Below are 20,533 nucleotides of genomic sequence, written 5' to 3' on the forward strand. Positions count from 1 at the left end.
AAAAAAAAAAAAAGTTATGGATCCTATAGTTCAATTTCCTTTTTGGTTTTTTTTTTTTTTTTTTAGATACTCTCACACTCTGTTGCCCAAGCTGAAGTGCAGCCTTGACCTCCCAGGCTCAAGTGATCCTCCTGCTTCAGCCTCCCAAGTGGCTGGGACTACAGGCTGAAGCCACCATGCCCAGCTAATTTTTTTTTTTCTTTTCTTTCTGTAGAGACAAGGTCTCACTATGTTGCCCAAGCTGGTTTCAAACCCCTGGGCTTGAGCAATCCTCCCACCTCAGCCTTCCAAGTAGCTGGAACTCCAGGCACGCACCACCACACCTGGCTAATTTTGAAATTTTATGTAGAGTTGGATTCTCATTGTATTGCCCAGGTTGGTCTTTAACTCCTGGACTCAAGTGATCCTCCTGCCTCAGCCTCCCAAAGTGCTGGTATTAAAGGCATGAGCCACGTCACCCAGCCTCATCTTACAAACTAGCTCAGACTAGCAGGGAAAAAAGTGGTTGCAAACATCAATTTGCCTTTTAGGTCTCCCCTCTCCAGAATCTTAGCCGCTTTGGCCCTCATTGTTTCAGTAGCTCACTAATGCTTTTAAGTAATTTGATATTTTTATCTGGCTTCTCCCATTGTTCACAGGATTGTAAATGTCCTGCAATCCAATCTGAAAAGCGTAAGTTTTGTTTTTCAAATATTTTAAAAATAGTTCACTAAAGCTAAATAAGTCAAAAATTCCTCACAATGCTATTTTCCTTTCTTTTTCCTTCCTTTTTTTTTTCTTTCTCTTTCCCCTTCTTTTTTTTTTTTTTTTTTTTTTTTTTGAGACAGGGTCTCACTGTCACCCAGGCTGGAGTGCAGTGGTACAATCTTAGAATCTCAGCTCACTGTAACCTCCGCCTCTCAGGCTCAAGCGATCCTCCACCTCAGCCTCCCATGTAGCTGGGACTACAAGCGTGCACCACACTTGGTAGAGAAGGGGGTTTCACCATGTTGCTCAGGCTGGTCTCGAACTCCTGAGCTCTAGCAATTTGCCCACCTCAGTCTCTCAAAGTGCTGGGATTACAGGCATAAGCCACCACACCAGGCCTCTTTTACTTTTTTTTTGAGACAGAGTCTCGCTCTGTTGCCAGGCTGGAGTGCAGTGGCGCGATCTTGGCTCACTGCAACCTCCGCCTCCTGGGTTCAAGCGATTCTCCTGCCTCAGCCTCCTGAGTAGCTGGGACTACAGGCGCCCGCCACCATGCCCAGCTAATTTTTGTATTTTTAGTAGAGATGGGGTTTCACCATGTTGGCCAGGATGGTCTCGATCTCTTGACCTTGTGATCCGCCCGCCTCGGCCTCCCAAAGTGTTGGGATTACAGGCATGAGCCACCGCGCCCGGCTACTTTTTTTTTTTTTTTTTTTTTTTGAGACAGAGTCTTGCTCTGTCGCCCAGTCTGGAGTGCAGTGGCGCGATCTGGGCACACTGCAACCTCCACCTCCTGGATTCAAGCAATTGTCCTGCCTCAGCCTCCTGAGTAGCTGGGATTACAGGCGCCCGCCACCATGCCCAGCTAATTTTTTTGTATTTTTAGTAGAGATGGAGTTTCACCATGTTGGCCAGGCTGGTCTCAAGCTCCTGACCTCAGGTGATCCACCTGCCTCGGCCTCCCAAAGTACTGAGATTACAGGCGTGAGCCACCGCGCCCGGCCCTACATTTTGCTTTCAAAATTTTGGGGGCGGCTAGAGAGACAGAGCGACACACTGTCTCAAAAAACAAAACAAACAAACAAAAACTAAAATAAAATCTCTTTCGAGACAGGGTCTCACTCTTATCACCTAGGCTGGAGTGCAGTGGTGCAATCTTGGTTCACTGAAGCCCTGACCTCTGGGACTCAGGCGACCCTCCCACCTCAGCCTCTTGAGCAGCTGGGACCACAGGCGTGCACCCCCACAACTGGTTAATTTTTCTACTTTCTGTAGAGATGGGGTTTCACCATGTTGCCCAGGCTGGTCTCGAACTCTTGGGCTCAAGCGATCTGCCTGCCTCAGCCTCCCAAAGTGCTGGGATTACAGTCCTGAGCCACCATGCCCAGCCCCTTTTTTCTCTTAATGCTGAAAAAGCTTTCCTGAATTATAATTTTTAAAACTTAAAAGGCAGAAAAGGGCCATCTACAGTGGTGCAGACTGAGATTTATAAGCTTCCTTTATCTTGCAATATTTTAAGAACATTTAAAGGTTTTTTTTTTTTTTTTTTGAGACGCAGTCTTGCCCTGTCGCCCAGGCTGGAGTGCAGTGGAGCGATCTCGGCTCACTGCAACTTCCGCCTCCTGGGTTCAAGCAATTCTCTGCCTCAGCCTCCCGAATAGTTGGGATTACAGGCACACGCCACCACACCCAGCTAATTTTTGTATTTTTAGTAGAGACGGCGTTTCCCCATGTTGGCCAGGCTGGTTTCAAACTCCTGACTTCAGGTGATCTGCCTGCCTTGGCCTCCCAAAGTGCTGGGATTACAGGTGTGAGCCACCATGCACGGCCGAGTTATTGGTCTTTTCTTAATGAACTGGAGGATACTTTACATAAAGGAAATTAGCTCTTTGTGATGAACTGCAACTATTTCTTCCCAAGTTTGCCACAGCTTCCAATTTCCCTTGATGGTAGTTCTTGTTATGCAGAACTTTTAATTTTCATGTAGCTGATTTTTACATATTTTTAAGTTGTGGTAAAATACACATAATAATCCATTTTTATTTTTAGTATTTTATTTTTCAGATTCTCAGCCTCTGCACAGCCTTAGTACTCCCTGAGAAATTCAACGTTTGCATATCCTTTCCACAAAAATGAGAGGAAAAAGGACCAGTACCTGCTAGTGACTGATACATTTATTAGTTTCTAACAAAAAGGCATACATGGTAGGCAGAGTAGAAATACTAACAGAAATTAGTTTATCTTGAAACCAATTTTAGTCAGGAAGACTTCTTCACAGAGAATGAGCTGAATATATAAATCCCAAATATATCACACCATATATGTGATATATTTACACCTAAATATATCACACCCTCCTTTTTGGTCACAGACTATTCCAGGAAGATTAAATAGATAACGTTTAATTTGAGGCATTCAAGAATGTCCACCCTAAAACTTAAAGTGAAATTGCTCTTAGAGAAAAACTGGTTTGATGAGAAGATTGATCTTAGCCTGTCTCAGACAAATTTGGTTTATTTATTTTTACTTAACAACCCATGTGATAGTATAGTTGCAAGCTATACTTCATTTAACTACAATCATTACTCAGAGGACAATCACCTTAAGAGGCAAATTAAGTTTTAAATGAGCACAGAATTTATAATTACCCAATCAGCATTGACATAGATGCCATCAGGTATGCAAAGATTAACAAAATTCTATTACCAACCTTAGAGGAAAAAAACTTAATGACATACAGAAATACTGGCAAATTTAAGCTAGAATTAGCTCCAGGACATTTTATCGTATTTTCACATTAAAAGAATAGATTACTAGATATCAGCAGAAATGCTGTTAAAGCTATTTTTTTACTAATAGTTGTTCATATTAATGAAACAAAAGATCAATCGTCTCTGAGCTAAATTTCACAAAATGAAATCAGTGTCTTCTGATTTAACTTTCAGGAGTAAGAAAGGGCAAAACCCAAGCACCATACTTTCTATTTCTGTTCATAAACTCAAATAAAAGCAGTATCAACACAAATGATCATATAAGAAAACACGTGGTTATGCTTCAGGTTCCACAACATAAGACACTGTGAGGTAACTCTCCTGTAATACATTCCCATTTTTTTCTGGAATAGCAGATGAATAGAAATGCAGGTTTCCAAAAATTCACCCAATTTAGTAACTAATTTTGATTCTGATGCCTGATAGTAGGGTGTGAAAAGCTGTAAAACCCAAATGTTTCCTGTGTTCTTTCACAAGGACAAGGGAAGAGGATGCTCTGCCAAACTGCCCCTGCTGCGTCATAGTGGACCAGTTTCAATGATCCAGACTGTCAGTCACCCCATCCAGCCTCATCTGGACCAGTTTCTGACGACCCAATCAGTTTCAATGATCCAGACTGTCAGTCACCCCATCCAGCCTCATCCTCATCTGGACCCGTTTCTGACCAACCACCCAATCAGTTTCAATGATCCAGACTGTCAGTCACCCCATCCAGCCTCAGCCTCATCCTCATCTGGACCCATTTCTGAAGACCTAATCAGTTTCAATGATCCAGACTGTCAGTCACCCCATCCAGCCTCATCTGGACCAGTTTCCGACGACCCAATCTGTTTCAATGATCTGGACTGTCAGTCACCCCATCCAGCCTCATCCCAGCTCTTAACTCCTTCTGCATAGTTCAGTTTCCTTTCTGGCAACTAATTCCCAATTTCCTAGAAAACCCTGATTTTCTGATTTAACACTGATTCGAATCCACTTTAAACCAAAGGAAACAGGCCGGGCGTGGTGGCTCACGCCTATAATCCCAGCACTCTGGGAGGCCGAGGCAGGTGGATCACCTGAGGTCAGGAGTTCAAGACCAGCCTGGCCAACATGGTGAAATCCCATCTCTACTAAAAATACAAAAAAAAAAAAAAAAAAAAAAAAATTAGCTGGGTGTAGTGGCACATGCCTGTGATCCCAGCTACTCGGGAGGCTGAGGCAGGAGAATCGCTTGAACTTGGGAGGCGGAGGTTGCAGTGAGCTGAGATCGCACCATTGCACTCCAGCCTGGGTGACAGAGCAAGACTCTGTCTCAAAAAAAAAAAAAAAAAAAAAATCTGGGATTTCCCACATATGAATATGAATCCAAATTTTGAAACTCCGTCTAAAAAAAAAAAACACCAAAGGAAATGCTACAATGCTGAAAATTGAATTAAATTGGAGATGGAAATTAGATTACTTTAGGAAAACCTTTTGAGTACTCTGTAAACATTGGACAATAGCAAGAAAATGGATTTTAAACCCTGCATGGGTTCCTTAATCACTCAGAATAGTATAATCTTGCTTTGATTACCAGTCACGACAAAAAGGTGAGCAAAGGCCATAAAACATGCAGTTTTTGGAAAGACAGTGGCACTTGAAGATTTCCTGGAGTTGGCCAAAGCTTAAGATATCTCTAAGAATTGTAAAGCTTAATACACATCTGTTATTAAGAAGGGAAACGACAGGGGACCCCTGCTTACCGCTGAGCTGTGCAGAAGCTCATGTGTCTATGCAGTCCTTACAATCACACAGACCTTCATTAAGGACAATGAGTGTGCCTAGAGAGCAGCATGAATGACACATGGATGAAGATTCCATGATAGGAAAGAGCTTCACATTCCAGCTTTACTAGATCACAAAGCACTCCCTTTACCAGGCCTTACTTTGTGCATCTCTGAAACATCTGAAAAACACTTTTCTGTGAAATGCTAGGCTGTAGGGAGTGAGCACTTTTGGATACCTTACAGTGATCTCTAGTAGAATTTGGCATCTTTCTTCTATTAACTGACTGCTTCAACTGCATCTTTAAAGACACTTGCCTATTTTTGTCCCTTGAGCCTCTCTCTGGTGTTGGATGCTTTGTGTGAGTTTGCCTTTTGAAGTTCCCATCTTTGGGATTCTTCCTCTGTCCATTTAGCACTTTGTCTGGAGGGGAGGATGCAGCGCGTAAGTGATACTCATCTGGGGATCCTTTTTGCCGGTTTGGCACCATTTGCTCTTTATCCACCTCCTTCTGAAGTTGTAATGCCAATAACCTGTCCTGTTCTTCTTGTTTATGTCTCTCAAACAGTAGATGCTCCAAATCTATCAGTTTTTGGGTAAAGTTTATTTCTGTTTCCTCTTGATCTGGGGAAGATTCGGGGGACATTTTCCTTCTTTTTGCAGAAAAGCATGGATCCTTGACTGCTTCAAAGGAAGATTCTTGGTTTTTTCTTTTGGAAATCTCCTTACTGATCAGTAGGCACGACTCTTCATTTTCTGTCTCACCTGTGTTGTTTCCATTTGTCTGTGTCACCCCTGATGTGGGGGCGCACCCACTTTCTGTTCTGCCGCAAGGCATAACTGCAGTTTCTTTCGAGTAGGGAACTCTGGTTTTAGGTCGCTCGTGACTTAAGACACATAACTCTTTCCCATGATTGCTTGGTCTTGTTTTGACGTTTCCTTCATGGTACCATTCGGCACCACAGGCACATAACCATGGCATAGGGGACTCTATTGAAGAATCTGCACCTTGTTCTCCAATTCCAAGGGATATCTGTGGAGAAAGTGTCGGCATATCTTCTATTTCTGTGTCTTGCCCTGTTGGGCTTTTCCTATCACTACTGTCAATGTCCTGTAGAAAACAGAAAAAGACTGAGTGAACCAGGGGAAAATATCAAATCATAAGATGTAAGTCTAATTACACTGATACTACAGCTGAACTGTCACTATACATTATTATTACTAATAAGGTATATTTCTTTCTTTCTTTTCTTTTTTTTTTCAGAGTCTTGCTCTGTCGCCCAGGCTGGAGTGCAGTGGCGCGGTCTCAGCTCACTGCAACCTTCACCTCCCAGGTTCAAGTGATTCTCCTGCCTCAGCCTCCCAAATAGGTGTATATTTATTCTTAATAGTATTTTTATTTCATGGGCAAATTTAGATTAAGCTATTACTTCATTTTCACTCCCATGAAAACCTACAGATTAAAACCCACAGACTAGATTCCAAATATGGCCAATAGCTGGTATCAGGACCTGACCTTCTTTCACCTTACAAAGGTCTGCCAGCATAGGGGTTTTTAACTCTTTTCTCTACCGTGGACCCTCCTTTTGGCATTTAGGTGAAGCTTACAGACCACTTCTGAGAATAATGTTTTTAACTAAAAAATTAAGATATATAGTAGCTTTACAAAAGGAACAATTTATGTTGTAAACACAATCATTAAAAGGTTCAAAAAAATGTGAGGTAATAATGTGCATCTATAATACACTAAATAATAGGATCTACCAGCCAGTCTAATAACTCATAATACCCAATTATCTGTGTCATCCCTGATGTAGTACACCCACTCTCTGTTTTGCCACAAGGCACAACTGCAGTCTAATATCAATGTAGAGATAAGTATAAATGATATTTAAAGATATCTGTAACATGACTGGGCACGGTGGCTCATGCCTGTAATCACAGCACTTCGGGAGGCTGAGGCGGACAGCTCACCTGAGGTCAGGAGTTTGAGACCAGCCTGGCCAACATGATGAAACCCCATCTCTACTAAAAATACAAAAATTAGCCGGGCGTGGGGGTATAAGCCTGTAGTCCCAGCTACCAGGGAAGCTGAGGATGCACCGAGCATCCACTGTACTCCAGCCTGGACGATGGATTCTCTCTCAAAAATTAAACAAAACAAAACAAACAAGCAAAAAAAAATACCTAGTGTTTGGAAGACAAAGCTTGGGACTTCTATAAGTTACTTCTGTAAGTAACTTGACTGGGTGTATTTCTCACCAAGACCCCTGGAAGCTACACCCATTGTTTGTTATAAGAAATAATTGACCCTTACAGGGCATGCGGTCTCAAAGTAGTTAATACACTCACTTGTGTGGCCTTTTTCCAGGCTATCACCTTGGAGCTCTGCTGCTGAGGACTCCTGCTGAACACACATGCCTGATGCTGCCTTACTAGCATACTTTTTCTTATCTTGTTTTTTTTTTTTTTTTTTTTTTTTTTTGAGGTGGAGTCTCACTCTGTCATCCAGGCTGGAGTGCAATGGCACCATCTCAGCTCACTGCAACCTCCGCCTTCCGGGTTCAAGCAATACTCCTGCCTCAGCCTCCTGAGTAGCAGGGACTACAGGTATGTGCCACACCTGGCTAATTTTTTTTTTTTTTGGTATTTTTAGTAGAGATGGGGTTTCACCACATTGGCCAGGCTGGTCTCGAACTCCCAACTTTCCGCCTGCCTCAGCCTCTCAAAGTGCTGGGATTACAGACATGAGCCACCGTGCTTGGCCTCCCATCTTGTAATATTCTTTTTTTTTTTTTTTTTTTTGAAACAGAGTTTCACTCTTGTTGTCCAGGCTGGAGGGCAACGGCACGATCTCAGCTCACCGCAACCTCTACCTCCCAGGTTCAAGCAATTCTCCTGCCTCAGCCTCCCAAGTAGCTGGGATTACAGGCATGTGCCACCACACCCGGCTAATTTTGTATTTTTTGTAGAGATGGGGTTTCTCCATGTTGGTCAGGCTGATCTCGAACCCCTGACCTCAGATGATCCACCTGCCTCAGTCTCCCAAAGTGCTGGGATTACAGGCGTGAGCCACCGCATTCGGCTCCATCTTGTAACATTCTAAGTGAAGCTGGTGCCAGGTATAACCTATTCAGTTTTGTGAGTTTGGATTACATAGGTCCAGGATCAGTAATCTAGGGCTCATGGACCAAATCCAGCCTCCTGCCTGTTTTTGTAAACAAAGTTTTACTGGAATGCATTCAAGCTGATGTGTTTACATATTATCTATAGATGCTTTCACACTACACCAGAGTAGCTGAGAAGCTGTGAAACAGATCATACTAACCGCAAAGGCGAAAATATTCACTCTCTTAGAGAAAAACTTTGCTTTTTGTAGTATGTTTATTTAAAAAATTGTAGTTTCCTTTAGAGAAAAAGTGCTTTTTCTCTAGGTGAGCCTAAGAGGACTCAGACAGGGTGTTTGATTAACTATAGTTAAAAGGTAGAAAACTATGGATAGCACTAATCTATAGCATTAATGAACTAGCAAAACTCAGAACATCTTCAGTATCAACATACCTTAGATACGGAGTTTTTCCTGACTTCTTGTACAGCTTCAGAGTGTGAGGCTGACCCAAACTGAGATTTCGGTGTCAAATACCTAAAAGAAAAGTTTACCAAAGTTTCAATGCTTTCAAAGACAGATGGTATGTACCCAACATAATAAAGCTATTTATACCGAAGGTTGTCTGGTTTGCTGCTTGGCTGTTTTATCAGAGTGTATCTCATTTCCGTGCTTCAGATATTTTGGTCAATTCCAGGACAAAACTTAAATGATTGAGTATTGATATTTTAGTGAAAAACAGAAAAGGAAGTAAAAGTCAAATCTAAATATTTTTTTCTTTCTTTTTTTTTTTTTTGAGATAGAGTCTCGCTCTGTCACCCAGGCTGGAGTGCAGTGGTGTGATCTCCGCTCACTGCAAGCTCCGCCTCCCGAGTTCACGCCATTCTCCTGCCTCAGCCTCCCAAGTAGCTGGGACTACAGGCGCCTGCCACCATGCCCAGCTAATATTTTGTATTTTTAGTAGAGACGAGGTTTCACCGTGTTAGCCAGGATGGTCTCGATCTCCTGACCTCGTGATCCGCCCGCCTTGGCCTCCTGAAGTGCTGGGATTACAGGCGTGAGCCACTGAGCCCGGCTAAATATTTTTTTTTCTTTTCTTTTTTTTGAGACGGAGTCTCCCTCTGTCGCCCAGGCTGGAGTGCAGTGGCGTGATCTCAGCTCACTGCAACCTCCGCCTCCCGGGTTTAAGCGATTTTCCTGCCTTAGCCTCCTGAGTAGCTGGGATTACAGGCGCCCGCCACCACGCCCGGCTAATTTTTGTATTTTTAGTAGAGACGGGTTTCACCATGTTGGTCAGGCTGGTCTCGAACTCCTGACCCTCAGGTGATCCGCCTGTCTCAGCCTCCCAAAGTGCTGGGATTACAGCCGTGAGCCACTGCGCCCAGCGTAAATATTTCTTAATTCTTGAAAAAAGCTTAAAAAAGCAGATAGCATCAAAACAATGCAAGACTCTATAGTCTTCCCAAAAGTAATGAAAATGATGCTTTAAACTAGGAGAAAGGATATGTTAGTTTCTTCTTTATGCTGGAAATGTTGGCTGTTCACGACATTTTAAATCTCTACTATTGGGAAAAAGTCCACGATTAAATTCCTTACTATTCTGGTATAGAGATGTTATCATATATACTTTTATATCAACTCTCTTCTTTTTTTTTTTTTTCTGAGATGGAGTCTTGCTCTGTCACCCAGGCTGGAGTGCATTGGTGCAATCTCGGCTCACTGCAACCCCGCCTCCCAGGTTCAAGTGATTCTCCTGCCTCAGCCTCCTGAGTAGTTGGGATTACAGGCATGTGCCACCACGTCCCGCTAATTTTTGTATTTTTAGTAGAGACGGGGTTTCACCATGTTGGCCAGGCTGGTCTCGAAGTCCTGACCTCAGGTGATCCGCCTGCTTCGGCCTCCCAAAGTGCTGGGATAACATGCGTGAGCCACCGTGCCTGGCCCTCAACTCTCTTCTTAGAAACACATATCTTTACATTTCTTTCTTTTTTTTTGAGACAGAGTCTCACTCTGTCGCCAGGCTGGAGTGCCATGACATGATCTTGGCTCGCTGCAACCTCCGCCTCCCGGGTTCAAGCGATTCTCCTGCCTCAGCCTCCTGAGTAGCTGGGACTACAGGCACACGCCACCATGCCCTGCTAATTTTTGTATTTTTAATAGAGACAGGGTTTCACCACGTTGGCCTGGATGGTCTCAATCTCTTGACCTCAGGTGATCCGCCTGCCTCGGCCTCCCTAAGTGTTGGGATTACAGGCGTGAGCCACTGCACCTGGTCATATCTTTACATTTCTAAGAATCTTCAATATAACAGGCTGTTTGCCACTGAAAACACTACGGTTTTAATAGAATGGAAAATGTTATAAAAGAACGGGGAATAGAAAAGGCAGGCTACAAGATGGTAGGTATAGTTTAAAAATTGTAAAATATCCAAACATGCATATAACTATGTTTACAAATGGCAGAAATTTCCCAAAATGTTGGTTGTCTCCAAATGGTGGTAACTTTGGGTGATTTTCAAAGAGCAGCTAGCCATTGCTTTTAGAATTAGAGAAAAAAAGTGACTATAAATAATAGACAAATCCATAAGTTACACTGTGTCAAAAGCACCAACAAGTAGCATATGGAACAATCAAACCTAAACAAAGATCTCATATAAAGAACTAATGAATATTCCTTATGGGCAAACAAGAGTACCTAACCCATATGTTTAGTTATATCAATCTATATATTTACCCTGTTAACTTTGAAGAACAAGAACCAAATTTTCAGTTGAAAAGAAGCTTAGTCTCATTTAGTTTCTTTAGGCTGAAGAATTCTTTCTGCCATGCCGATGCGGGACCACTACTTACGAAGTATACCAGTACCAAAGTATCACTGTTATAACAGTTGTTTTGACGTTCATAAGCAGAGAACAAAATGTTATTACTTATCCAACAGAATCACTGAAGATTCATTAACTCTCTTGGATATTCCTTATTTATAATAACCAAGTAATATATGAATACATGCTCATTCTGAAAATAAGCAGAACTGGCCATGGTGGTTCATGCCTGTAATTCTAACACTTTGGGAGGCTGAGGTGGGAGGATCGTTTGAGGCCAGGAGTCCGAAAACTGGACAACACAGCAAGACCTATCTCTACAAAAAATTAAAAAGAAAAATTAGCTGGACATAATGGTGTGTGCCTACAGTCCCAGCTACTCTGAAGGCTGAGGTGGAAGGATCGCTCGAGCCCAAGAGTTTGAGGCTGCAGTGAGCTATTTTCTTGCCACTATGGCCTGGGTAACAGTGAGACCCTGTCTCTTAAACAAAACAGAAATACAGGAAATATATGTCATCAACCCTTTCCCTTCCCATGTTTTAAGAACTTTTTTTTTTCTTTTTTCCTTGAGTGTGAATTTTTGGGATCCATTCCCATTTGCTTCCTTTTATGTTTTAAATTAAGTTTAGCCTAAAGCTGCCTCCTTACATATTTTAAGTTCAGCCCAAAGATTTCTCTGTATATAGTGAACTACAGTCTAAATGGAGGTGTAAACAGCCTGTAAACTACTCTTGTGCCAGTCACCAAGCTTTGGCCAAAGGGGGCCAACTGTTCAAATCATGTTCAAATAAGGCAAATGCCAAACTGTAACCACTCTGGCTGTCTCTGCCCCTCATTTCTGCTTTCCATATATCACGTTCCCTTTTCTGTCCGTTAATCTTCTTCCGACATGTGGCTCCATGGGAGTCGCTCTCGGCCTACTCTGGCTCGAGAGGCTGCCCAATTTGTGAATTGTCCTTTGCTCAATTAAACTGTTAATTTGTCTAAGGTTCTCCTTTTAACATATGTAATCAATTTTTTAAAAATATGATTTCTATGAAATACACACTCTTTTTGATTTATTTTATTTTAGTTATTTTATTTTTGGGGGGACAGAGTCTCGCTCTATCGCCCAGACTGAAGTACAATGGCACGATCTCTGCTCACTGCAACCTCTGCCTCCCGGGTTTAAGCAACTCTCCTGCCTCAGCCTCCCGAATAGCTGGGATTACAGGCATGCACCACCATGCCCAGCGAATTTTTGTATTTTTGGTAGAGACAGGCTGATCTCGAATGCCTGACCTCAGAAGTATTGTATTTTTGGTAGAGACAGGGCAGCCAGGCTGGTCTTGAACTCCTGACCTCAGGTGATCCGCCCACCTCGGCTTCCCAAAGTGTTAGGATTACAGGTGTGAGCCACCGCCTGGCCATTATTTTATTTTATTTTATTTTTGAGATGGCGTCTCACTCTATTGCCCAGGTTGGAGTGCAGTGGTGCAGTCTCAGCTCACTGCAACCTCCACCTCCTGAGTTTTAAGCAATTCTCCTGCCTCAGCCTCCCGAGTAGCTGGGATTACAGGTGCTCGCCACCACACCCGGCTAAATTTTGTATTTTTAGTAGAGATGGGGTTTCGCCATGTTGGCCAGGTTGGTCTTGAACTCCTGACCTCAGGTGATCCACCCACCTCAGCCTCCCAAAGTGCTGGGATTACAGGTGTGAGCCACCGTGCCTGGCTTCATTATTTTTTTAAGGCAGGGTCTTGCTGTCACCAAGGCTGAAGTGCAGTAGCACCATCATAGCTCACGGCAGCCTTGACCTCCCAGGTTCACGTGATCCTGCCACCTCAGCCTCCCAAACATCTGAGACCACAGGCACACCACGCCCGGCTAATTTTTGTTATTTTTTGTAGAGACAGGGTTTCCGCATGTTGCCCAGGCTGGTCTCAAACTCCTAGGCTCAAGTGATCCACCTGCCTTGGTCTCCCAAAGTGCTGGGATTGCAGGTATGAGCCAACACACCCAGCCTCACGCTTTTTTTTTTGAGACGGACTATCGCCCAGGCTGGAGTGCAGTGGTGTGACCTCGGCTCACTGCAACCTCCGCTTCCCAGGTTCAAGCAATTCTCCTGGCTCAGCCTCCCCAGTAGCGGGATTACAGGCACCCGCCACCACGCCTGGCTAATTTTTTTGTATTTTTAGTAGAAACGGGGTTTCACCATGTTGGCCAGGCTGGTTTTGAACTCCTGACCTCAAGTGATCTGCCTGCCTCACCCTCCCAAAGTGCTAGGATTACATGCGTAAGCTACTGCGCCCGGCTTGTGATTTGCTTTTTTCACTAATGTCTTAAGATCTTTCCAAGTCTGCCTCATGAAAACAAAGTTTATGAGAGAACAGTCATACAATACATGTAAGAATCACAGTACAGCACGGTTACGGGGAGGGGGACACTGACTGGAAAGGGAAAGGGCACGAGCAAACCTTTGTAAATATTCCCTGTCTTCATCTGGAGGGTGGTTTATACACACCCAAAAATTCACCAGAAAGTATACTTAGGATTGGTGCGCCGTCTTTTTAAATTTTTTACTTTTTCTTTTTTACCCTGTATTATGGTGCCGAAGACTGATGCACTTTAAAATATGTGTTTGCTGCTCTGTGGTCCATTAAAAACAAAACAAAAAAATGTGTTATTCTTCTAAAAAGTTTAAAAATCTATATTACCATGAAAGCCCATATGCTTATTACTTGGTTGAAGGGAAAAGAAATCATTGGTTTGAAAGTCTCCTATGGGGCCTCATCATCTCCCACCTCGTACTATCCTGAGTTTCTTCTATCTTACTTTTTAACACAGATTTACCACACTTTTGCATCTCTAAACACTTTATTGATTAGTATTGTGTGATTCTGAGCGAGACTCCGTCTCAAAAAAAAAATTTGAAAAGTTGGAATTCTGATTCGAATTGCACTGACTCTATAGATCAGTCTGAGGAGATCTGACCATTTTGTAGTATTAGGCATCTTCTAACCCATGAATATTGTATATTTAATATAATACAATTTTCTCCACGGGTCTTACAGATTTTTATTTTTCTGAGACATGGTCTTGTCTGTTGCCCAGGCTGGAGTGCAGTGGTAAAATCACAGCTCACTGCAGCCGTAACCTCCCAGGCTCAAGTGATCCTCCTGCCTCAGCCACCTGAGTAGCTGGGACTACAGGTGTGCATCATCATGCCTGGTTAATTTTTTAATTTTTTTTTAAGAGATAGGGTCTCCCTGTGCAGCTCAGGCTCGTCTTGAACTCCTGGGCTCAAGCAATCGTCTTGCCTCAGTCTCCCGAAGTGCCGGGATTATAGGCATGAGCCACCATGCTTGCCTCAGATTTTAATACATTTATTTTTAAGTACTTTTATTTTCTGATACTACTATCGACAGAGTATTTTTAAAGTTACATTTTACAATTGACTTTTTGTACAGATTTTATATCTGGCAACCTTGCTAAACTCTTCATTCTAAAAATGTACCTCTGACTTTTTGGGTTTTCTACATAGATAATTATATCGCCTCTGAAGAATGATAGCTGCTTTTTCCTTCCTTTCCAGGCTGATATGTTTTATCTCCTTTTATTGTGTTACTGTGCAGACTAAACCCTCCAGCATGAGTCTGAATGCAGGTGGAGAGTAGCAGGCCATCCTTGCGTATTCCTGACCTTACAAGGGGAATGGCTGGGCGTGGCGGCTCACTCCTGTAATCCAGGCACCTTGGGAGGCCCAGGCGGGAGGATCACTTGTACCCAGGAGTTTGAGGTTGCAGTGGGCCATGATCCCACCACTGCGCTCTAGCCTGGGTGACAGGGCAAGAAAGACTGTCTGGAAAAAAAAAAAAGGAAATAATTTCGATGTTCCACTATGAAGTATGATATGTGATGTAAGATTTTGGTAGATATCCTTCAACAGGTTAAGAAAGTTTCCTTCTGTTACCACTTCATTAAGAATTATCATCTCGTGTATTTCATATTTATACAGCTAACTGAATAACTTGCAGTGATTCATTTTCTACCATTAAACCAGCAATGTATTCCTGGAATTGTCTTTTTAAATACGTTTTTAGCTGCTGTTTTTTTTTGAGACATGATCATAGCTCACTGCAGCTTCGACCTCTTGGGCTCAAGCAATTCTCCCACCTCAGCCTCCCAAGTGGCTGGGGTTACAGGCATGTGCCACTGCATTTGGCTAATTTTTTTATTTTGTGTAGAGACAGGGTCTTACTATGTTGCCCAGGCTGGTCTTGAACTCCTCCTGGCCTCAAGCAATCCTACCACCTCAGACATCAGCCTCCCAAAGTGCTGGGATTATAGGCATGAGCCACTGTCCCTGGCTTTTCTTTTTTTTTTTTTTAGAGACAGGATCTTGCTATGCTGTCCAAGCTGGTCCCAAACTCAAACTCCCTGGGCTTAAGCAATCCTCCTGCCTCAGCCTCCCATGTAGCTGGGATTACAGGTACGTGCCACAACACCTGGCTGCCCTTTCTTCTTTTCTGATACGGCACGTAAAGCCTTCTAAATACCACTTTAGCCACATACCAGTTTTCATGCATATTTTCAGTTCTGTATTTCCAACAAAATTTACTCTTTAATCAACAAGTTGTTTAGAAATTTTTGTTAATTTTAAAACTATATAATCCTGTTATTCATTTTTAAACTTTTGAATTGAGGTGTAATTCACATAAAATGGAATGCCACATTTTGTTTACCCATTCATTTGTTAATGGACATTTGGGTTGTTTCTACCTTTCGGGTATTTGAATAATGTTGACACAAATATTCATGTACAAGTATTTGTTTGAATACCTGCTTTCAATTCTTTTGGGTACATACCTAGGAGTGGAATTGCTGGGTCATATGCTAATTTCGTTTAACTTTTCGAGGAATCACCAACTGTTTTCTGCAGCCACGATACCACTTTACATTCCTACCAAGCAATGCGCAAGGATTCCAATTTCTCCACAGCTTTGTCAACACTTATTTTCCCTTTTTGTGGATTATAGCCATCCTAATGGGTATGAAATGCTATCTCACTGTGGTTTTCATATGCATTTCCCTAATAACTAATGATGTTAAACATATTTTCGTGTACTTATTGGCCACTTGTACATCATGGGAAAAATGTCTACTCAAGTCCCTTTGTCCAGTTTTTAATTATTTGTCTTCTGTTGTTGAGTTATAAGAGTTTTCATATATTCTAGAAAACAGACTTTATCTGTTTTTAATATTGTTACAACTTTAATCCATCAGTTTCTCAATTTTTGCTTTTAAATCCTTAGTTTTTTCTTGTATCTCTGGTAATTTTTTATTTGTATGTATTTCAAAGTATATATTTAGATATATAAAGATTCATGAGTTATAGCCTTAAACAGCATATTGTGTCAATATGAAATACTTCTGCATTTTAGCGGTTTTCTCGTTTTTACTTTGCACATTATGAGTCCTGGCGACACCGACATCGTCACATCTGTTTTTTTAACAGTACCTCCCGTGTTTAACATTCTCTTCTCACATTATGAGTCCCGGCAACACCGACATTGTCACATCTGTGTTTTTAATAGATAGTACCTCCCGCGTTTAACATTCTCTTCTCACATTATGAGTCCCAGCGACACCGACATCGTCACATCTGTTTTTTTAATAGTATCTCCTGCGTTTAACATTCTCTTCTCACATTATGAGTCCTGGCGACACCGACATTGTCACATCTGTGTTTTAACAGTACCTCCCGCGTTTAACATTCTCTTCTCACGTTATGAGTCCCGGCGACACCGACATCGTCACATCTGTTTTTTTAATAGTATCTCCTGCGTTTAACATTCTCTTCTCACATTATGAGTCCCGGCGACACCGACATCGTCACATCTGTTTTTTTAATGGTACCTCCCGCGTTTAACATTCTCTTCTCACATTATGAGTCCTGGCGACACCGACATTGTCACATCTGTGTTTTTAATAGATAGTACCTCCCGCGTTTAACATTCTCTTCTCACATTATGAGTCCCGGCGACGCCGACATTGTCACATCTGTTTTTTTAATGGTACCTCCCGCGTTTAACATTCTCTTCTCACATTATGAGTCCTGGCGACACCGACATTGTCACATCTGTGTTTTTAATGATAGTATCTCCCGCGTTTAACATTCTCTTCTCACATTATGAGTCCCGGCGACACCGACATTGTCACATCTGTTTTTTTAATGGTACCTCCCGCGTTTAACATTCTCTTCTCACATTATGAGTCCTGGCGACACCGACATTGTCACATCTGTGTTTTTAATAGATAGTACCTCCCGCGTTTAACATTCTCTTCTCACATTATGAGTCCCGGCGACGCCGACATTGTCACATCTGTTTTTTTAATGGTACCTCCCGCGTTTAACATTCTCTTCTCACATTATGAGTCCTGGCGACACCGACATTGTCACATCTGTGTTTTTAATAGATAGTACCTCCCGCGTTTAACATTCTCTTCTCACATTATGAGTCCCAGCGACACCGACATCGTCACATCTGTTTTTTTAATAGTATCTCCTGCGTTTAACATTCTCTTCTCACATTATGAGTCCTGGCGACACCGACATTGTCACATCTGTGTTTTAACGGTACCTCCCGCGTTTAACATTCTCTTCTCACGTTATGAGTCCCGGCGACACCGACATCGTCACATCTGTTTTTTTAATAGTATCTCCTGCGTTTAACATTCTCTTCTCACATTATGAGTCCCGGCGACACCGACATCGTCACATCTGTGTTTTAATGGTATCTCCTGCGTTTGTAACATTCTCTTCTCCTAAGCTTCCTCCCGCCTCAAATCCAAAATTCCAACAAATCTTGGAAGGAGATGAGTTACCTGCACATATTTCCTCAGTTGAACCAGAAGTCCTTACGTATTTTTCAAGTCTAGATTGTGGTTTTTAAACTTTTCCAGCTGTGAGTTACCATGGGAAAGCTGACGTTTGCATAAAGCCACCGACTCCACCTAGCACCTGACCCTGGAGGGGTGTTGTGCTGAAACTCAATCACGCCACCTTTGTCTACCTGGCTCATGCATTTTGTGTAACAGAGAAGAAATGACAAATTGTAAACTCTTTCAGTGAAGATAAGCCTATCTGGGACCCATTTTTTTCATCTGAATTTAAACCAAGAGAAAGAGGAATCCAATGGTTCACTTTGAGAAAACTGGAAATCCTGAGGCAGTAAGATAAAAGTATGAATCTGCCACAGTAAGTGGCTGAGTGAGAAGCCAAGAGGAAGCTGTGTGAGTAGCTCTCTCCTTTTCAATTTACCTCAACCTCAGACTATTTTCATACAAAGTTCACGGACCAAACTTTGAGAATCAGTAGTAGTCTATATGAACAGAAAACGCTGGCATACAGTAGGAGGTCAACAAATAATTCATAGTCATGTTCACTTACTTCTGAATATCTCCAGTGTTTCTTTGTTTGTTCTTACTTTTCTTTTCAGACTTGGGTGTAACTGGATCAGATTTTCTGGAATTCAAGGGAGAAGCCGAGATACTTCCCTCACAGAAATTGTTCTTCAACTATAGAAAAAGCATAAAAGACATTATGAGAGAGAACTTTATGATAAAATAAGCTATTAATTTGACTAATTCAGAAATCCACAGCATTTTTCAGAAATTATATTTAAATTCTATACATCCCTTGAAGAATATTGACCATGCAAAAATCAGAATAAACTATGTTCATCCAAGTTGGTCTAAATTAATTACATTTTTACTGTACATCAAGCACAAAATAAGGCATAATACTAACCGCATTAGCTGATAATTCCTGTTGATTTTTCTTTCTTTCTTTTTTTTTTTTTTTTTTTTTTTTGAGACGCAGTCTCGCTCTGTCGCCCAGGCTGGAGCGCAGTGGTGCGATCTTGGCTCACTGCAAGCTCCACCCCCCCAGGTTCATGCCATTCTCCTGCCTCAGCCTCCTGAGTAGCTGGGACTACCGGCGCCCTCCACCATGCCCAGCTAATTTTTTGTATTTTTTTTAGTAGAGATGGGGTTTCACTGTGTTAGCCAGGATGGTCTCGATTTCCTGACCTCATAATCTGCCTGCCTCAGCCTCCCAAAGTGCTGGGATTACAGGCGTGAGCCACCGCGCCCGGCCTTTTTTTTTTTTTTTTTTTTTTTTAAAAGACAGGGTCTCACTCTGTTGCCGAGGCTGGAGTGCAGTGTAGCAATCATGGCTCCTTGCAACCTTGACCTCCCAGGTTCAAGTGATCCTTCACCTCCCAAATAGCTAGGACTACAGGCATGAGCCACCAGGCTTGGCTAGGTGGGTTGTTTTTGTTTTATTTTGAGACAGAGTCTTGCTCTGTAATCCAGGCTGGATTGCAGTGGAGTGATCATAGCTCACTGTAGCCTCAATCTCCTGGGCTCAGGCAAACCTCCCATCTTAGCTTCTCGAGTAGCTAGGACACAGGCATGTGCCACCATGCCCAGCTACTTTTTTTAAAATGCTTTGTAAAGATGAGGTCTCACTATGTTGCCCAGGCTGGTCTCCAACTATTGGAATCAAGTGATTCCCCCACCTCAGCCTTCCAAAGTGTTCGGATTATAGGTCTGAGCCACTGTGCCCAGCCTGTTGATTTTTCTAATAAATACTTTTATATAATTACTTTTATCTATATGTACATATTCAGAGAGCTGTGGATATACCCAAAAGAATAGTTTTATGTAATAATATTTTAGTTTTGGACTTTAAGGGCGTATTAATAAAAATCACAAATATTTACTTGCTGTACCAGTCTCGTAAGTTTCTTACTACCCTAATGGAAAAGTTCATATATGGTGATGGTGAATATTTGGCCTTAAACCACCAAACTTTCATAAATAAATAGAAAATTATTCTAGGTTGGGCATGGTGGCTCACGCCTGTTAATCCCAGCACTTTGGGAGGCTGAGGTGGGTGGATCACATGAGGCCAGGAGTTCAAGACCAGCCTGGCCAACATGGCGAAACCCCATCTGCACTAAAAATACAAAAATTAACAGGATGTGGTGGCGGCACCTGTAATCCCAGATACTCTGGAGGCTGAGGCAGGAGCATTGCTTGAACTGGGAGTTGAGGTTGCATTACTGCACTCCAGCCTGGGTGACAAAGTGAGACTCTTGTCTCAAAAAAAATAAGTTAAAAAAATTATTCTACAGTATCAATAAATCTACTCTTATAATACCATGGGAAAACTAGATATACTTCTTCCCTATTCTATTTATTATTCCATTGGTCAATGACTTTTATTTAGTTTCCTGATTGTGTATTTCTAAAGCGATTCTACTTAAAAAAAGACACATAAAAAGGGGCATATAACCCAAAATTTGGGTACATTATTATGAATGGTAGGCCTCTCAAAAAAGAAAAAAATTCCCA

At 42.2% G+C, this 20,533-nt stretch overlaps 1 protein-coding gene across 2 annotated transcripts in view; it reads right to left on the reverse strand.

Annotated features, from left to right (window-relative positions):
• Positions 1 to 746: 746 nt before the first annotated feature.
• Positions 747 to 20,533, reverse strand: part of RNF168 (ring finger protein 168) — a 38,574-nt gene continuing 18,787 nt past the window's right edge. Inside the window, exons 4-6 of one of the 2 annotated variants that reach the window (XM_034957971.3) lie at positions 18,564 to 18,691; positions 8,766 to 8,847; positions 747 to 6,315 (exon numbers count right to left, since the gene is read on the reverse strand). In XM_034957971.3, coding sequence (XP_034813862.1) covers positions 5,362 to 6,315; positions 8,766 to 8,847; positions 18,564 to 18,691 — 1,164 coding nt within the window. In that variant the 3' untranslated portion in view covers positions 747 to 5,361. The remainder of the gene's footprint in view (positions 6,316 to 8,765; positions 8,848 to 18,563; positions 18,692 to 20,533) is intronic. The other variant, XM_008953441.6, reaches the window with a different exon arrangement.

The sequence above is a fragment of the Pan paniscus genome, chromosome 2 (genome assembly GCF_029289425.2).
Source record: "Pan paniscus chromosome 2, NHGRI_mPanPan1-v2.0_pri, whole genome shotgun sequence".
Taxonomy (NCBI): domain Eukaryota; kingdom Metazoa; phylum Chordata; class Mammalia; order Primates; family Hominidae; genus Pan; species Pan paniscus.